Source organism: Capricornis sumatraensis, chromosome 4, assembly GCF_032405125.1.
Source record: "Capricornis sumatraensis isolate serow.1 chromosome 4, serow.2, whole genome shotgun sequence".
NCBI lineage: Eukaryota > Metazoa > Chordata > Mammalia > Artiodactyla > Bovidae > Capricornis > Capricornis sumatraensis.
This window is the reverse complement of record NC_091072.1, coordinates 141111083-141115843: the sequence shown is the minus strand read 5'-3', so window position 1 is coordinate 141115843 and position 4761 is coordinate 141111083. Positions and strand designations below refer to the sequence as shown.

The 4761-nt window shown below is 42.5% G+C and overlaps 1 protein-coding gene across 1 annotated transcript; it reads left to right on the top strand.

Annotated features, from left to right (window-relative positions):
* The first annotated feature begins 394 nt into the window (after window positions 1–394).
* On the top strand, window positions 395–993 carry LOC138079209 (transmembrane protein 50B-like). Its single transcript, XM_068972069.1, has one exon. The coding sequence runs from the start codon at window positions 395–397 to the stop codon at window positions 869–871; it is 477 nt and encodes a 158-aa protein (XP_068828170.1). The 3' UTR covers window positions 872–993.
* The last annotated feature ends 3768 nt before the right edge of the window (window positions 994–4761 follow it).

Below are 4761 nucleotides of genomic sequence, written 5' to 3'. Positions count from 1 at the left end.
CATGTGGAGTGATCAAGGCTTCCGGAGTGGCTAAAGATTGGTGTTGGTCCTGGGGTCTCGTTCTTGAGTGTGTGCAGGACATCGTGATTGTTTGTTTGTTTTAATTGAACATTGATTTACAGTGTTGGTGTTTCATTACCTCTCTACAGCAAAATGATTCAGTTATGCACACACACCTTGGTCACCTGATGTGAAGAGCTGACTCATTGGAAAAGACCCTGATGCTGGGAAAGATTGAAAGTAGGAGGAGAGGGGGCTGAGGTGGCGCGGAGGACGCCGCCTCGGCCGCTGCGTGGCCGCCTCCGCCTCTGCGTGTGCGTCCGGGGGGTCGGCGTGGGCGTCGGGGAAGCCGGAATATACTATTTAATGAAAAATACATGCTTAAGTGGTGAAAATGGCGGGCTTCCTAGACAATTTCCGTTGGCCAGAATGTGAGTGCATTGACTGGAGTGAGAGAAGAAACGCTGTGGCCTCTCTGGTTGCAGGTATATTGTTTTTTACCGGTTGGTGGATAATGATCGGCGCAGCTGTAGTGTATCCGAAGCCAGAGCAGCTGAACCGTGCCTTTCACACATGTGGTGTGTTTTCCACATTGGCTTTCTTCATGATAAACGCTGTGTCCAACGCTCAGGTGAGAGGTGACAGTTACGAGAGCGGCTGTTTAGGAAGAACAGGTGCTCGAGTTTGGCTCTTCATTGGTTTCATGTTGATGTTTGGGTCACTGATTGCTTCCATGTGGATTCTCTTCGGTGCCTATGTTACCCAGAATACTAATGTTTATCCAGGACTAGCTGTGTTTTTTCAAAATGCACTTATATTTTTTAGCACTCTGATCTACAAATTTGGAAGAACTGAAGAGCTATGGACCTGAGATCACTTCTCAAATTACGTTTCCCTTTTGTTATATTCTATCTGTAGATAAGTTTATATCTCAGTATAATTTACATACTGCCAAATGGAATAGATTGTACATTAAATGTTTTGTCTCTTTACACTTTTATGCCCTGAGTTTTTAAATAGTTTTATGAAGTTTCTGTCCTTTTTTTCCCATTGAATTAGATTGTTAATATGTACATAGTATAAGACTATATAGATGAGATGAGGAGTGTCAGCTTTTTATTCTTGAAGACTTAAAGCTAAATCTGTTCCCTGAGCCAGGGTTGTATCATCACGGTCATTGTAGCGTTAACTACTTTGCCTGATTTTCAAAGATGTGCAAAAAATACAGCTCCACATATCTGAAATAAGCACTGAGCCATTAAAAGGGGTATTTAAAAAAAAAAAAGAAAGTAGGAGGAGAAGGAGGTGACAGAGGATGAAATGGTTGAATGGCATCACTGACTCAATGGACATAAGTTTGGGCAAACTCCAGGAGACAGTGAAGAACAGGGAAGCCTGGAGTCCTGCAGTCCATGGGGTCCCAAAGAGCCGGACCTGACTTAGCAACTGAACAATAGCAACAAATATGTATACATATATATATGTACATAAGATTTTTATATGGGCCATATTTTTAAAGTCTTTATTGAATTTGTTACAATATTGCTTCTGTTTTATGTTTTCTTTTTTTGCTGTGAGGCATGTGGGATCTTCACTCCTCCACGAGGGATAGAACCCAAGCTTCCTTCATTGGAAGGCAAAGTCTTTTAACTGCTGGATTGCCAGGGAAGTCCCTATACATTCTTTATTTATATTCTTTTCCATTGTGGTTTATCACAGGATACTGAATATAGTTCCCTGTGCTATGCAGTAGGACCTTCTTGTTTTTCCATTCAATTTCATATATATTTCCATATATATATATTTCCATATATATATATATAAGCTTACATCTGCTAACCCTAACCTTCTACTCCATCCTTCCCCCAACCCCCTCACCCTTGGCTGTCACTAGTCTGTTCTCCAAGGACATTTTGCTCTTGGCAGTTTGTGTAGGCATATATTGGACCAGGTAGTTGTTTTTTTTTCTGATGGTGCAGTTGGCTTTTAAGAGCTGTGGCTGGGGAAAAAGACCTTGGAAAAGGCACTCAGAGGTTGTAAGTGGCCTTGGCAGGGGCACAGGAACCAGGAGAGGAACTTAGCAGGGGCCAGCGAGCTGAAGAGGCCTTAATAAGCAGTTACAGCTGGGGCAAGGATTCAATTATAAGGAGAAAGAAACAGTCCCTTCATACACTGTCCTTTTAGATATTAAAGGAGTGGGAAAATATTTGCCATTTTTTAAACTGCGGGGCAGCTGGCTACTCTCTGGACTACAGAGCATCAGTGAGAGATTAGTTTTCAATGTGCTAGTGCTAGGCCTAGGCAGGTAAGATAAACAAACAGCTCTACTTTAAATTCTGCTTTTATGTTGTTTTGAACCATCTTCAAGGGCGAAAGAGGGCGGGGTGGATGGACCTAGTTTGAATTCCTGTGGCCCAAGAATTTATTCCCTCTATTTTTGTCCTCAAGGCTACTAGAAACTAGTTATTTAGATATGATAGAGAAATCCTCCCCAGGTAATGGTTTACCTGTGTAGTCACTCCATCGTGCCTGACTCTTTGTGACCCCATGGACTGTAGTCTGCCAGACTCCTCTGTCCGCGGGATTCTCCAGGCAAGAATACTGGAGTGGGTAGCCATGCCCTCCTCCAGGGGATCTTCCCAATGCAGGGATCGAACCCATGTCTCCTGTGTCCCCTGCATTGCAGGGGGATTCTTTACCCACTGAGTCTGGGGAAGCCCCTAAGGATTCCACAAAAAGAGGCTATGGAAAGAGCCGTTGCAGTGTGGGAAGAGAACTGTTCACTGGTTATTGTGGGAGCTCTGTTAGACAGGGTTCACCTTCCCCTCAGCCCTGTGGTGCAGGCACCTCAAGATGAAAAAGGCTGTGAAAATGAAAAGGTTTTGAATATCTGAGTGGGAAAGAACAGCTGCTTCAATAAAATCTGATGACTGAGGTGTTGCTCCTGCACATTTCTAAACTTTGCAAGACAACATCCCCGCGAATACCTGGCTGGAGAGAGGAGACCGTGTACCTAGGTGGAGCTTCCACATATGTACATGCAAGGTGCTTACGGCAGAAATGAACCCGTCGCTAGGAGATTTCTCCTGAATAGATTTGGATGCACAGACCACAGCATCTGGACTCTTGGTATCAATCAACCAGGAACTCAGTGAAGCTCCAATCTCTCCAACAGTCTTTGACTATCAGGAGTACTGGTTCTGGGTATGTCTTTTGTTTGAGATACCTGCAAGGAAGTGGCTTGTTTTCTGAATAGGGTGGGTGTGGAGTTAGTACCGTAGTCCTTTTGTGCGTGCGTGCTAAGTTGCTTCAGTCGTGTCCGACTCTTTGTGACCCTCTAGACAGTAGCCTGCCAGGTTCCTCTGTGCATGGGATTCTCCAGGCAAGAATACTGGAGTGGGTTGCCATGCCCTCCTCCAGGGAGTCTTCCTACCCAGGGATTGAAACTATGTCTCTTACACCTCCTGCATTGGCAGTTGGCAGGCGGATCCTCTACCACTAGCACCACCTGGGTCCTTCTGTACGTTCTACTAAATCTGTCTTTAGGGAAAAAAGGTACATCACAGACTCGGCTGGTATTGTTATTATTTTCTCATTGAGAGGCCCTGTAAGAACTGTCCCCATTCCAAAGAGATGCAGCTTAACACATTATTGACTGGGGGATTTTTGCAGAAACGAACACCTGTGGCTGGTGTTTGTTATGTAAGTGAATATTGAAACATTTAGGTATTAATACGTCTCTGGTCAATGAATTGTTAAATTGCTAGATGATCTCTGACTCCACTCAGGCATTGAAATCCTCTCCAGCTGAGAGCAGAACAGCAAGATAGGGGGATGAATTTTGGACTTTAATTTCTTTGAATTTTAACTCATAAAAGCAAGATAATTTTATACTGAGGTTTACTTTCTTTGAACTTTAATATCTCATGATTTTGATTTCCTTTTTTGGATGTTAATTTCTTCCTAGAGATTTAGTAAAGGGAAGAGGTTTATGTTAAAAATTTTTTCCCCCTCAACATTATTAGCATTATGTTATTGTATTGAAGTTTCTTTCTTTTTTTTTTAGGTCTTCTTGATTAAAATCATGACTCTGAGAAGAAAGACTATGAAAAACTTGGTTATAAGAAAAACTTCGATGTTCTTATTTTATTGAGGTATAATTAATATGACATATTAGTTTCAGGTGTACAACCTAATGATGTGATACTTGTATATATTGTGAAATGAACACCACAATAAGTCTAGGTAACATCCATTGCCACACATAGTTGCAAAATTTTTTTTCTTAAGATGAAACATTTAAGATCTATTCTCTTAGCAGCTTTCAAATATGCTATACAGTGTTAACTATAGGTTTCCCTGGCAACTCAGTGGTAAAGAATCCGCCTGACAATGCAGGAGACACTGGTTCGATCCCTGGGTCGAGAAGATCCCCAGGTCAAGAAGATCCCCTGGAGAAGGCAACCCGCTCCAGTATTCTTGCCTGGGAAATCCCACAGACAGAGGAGCCTGGCAGGCTACAGTCCACCAGGATGCAAAAGAACTGGACACGACCTATCAACTAAACAGCAACAATTATTAACTATAGTCACTGTGTCATATACACACCCTTAAGACTTATCTTTGGAAGATTGTATCTTTGACTATCTTCACACCTTTCACCCAACCCCCCACCTTGGCAACCACCAGTCTCTTCTGTCTATAAATTCATTAAAAACAATTCTACATGTGAGTGAGATCATATGGTATTTGTCTGGCTTA

Excerpts from the sequence above, each read along its gene's own strand:
- LOC138079209 (XM_068972069.1), top strand. The coding sequence starts at position 395 with ATGGCGGGCTTCCTAGACAATTTCCGTTGGCCAGAATGTGAGTGCATT.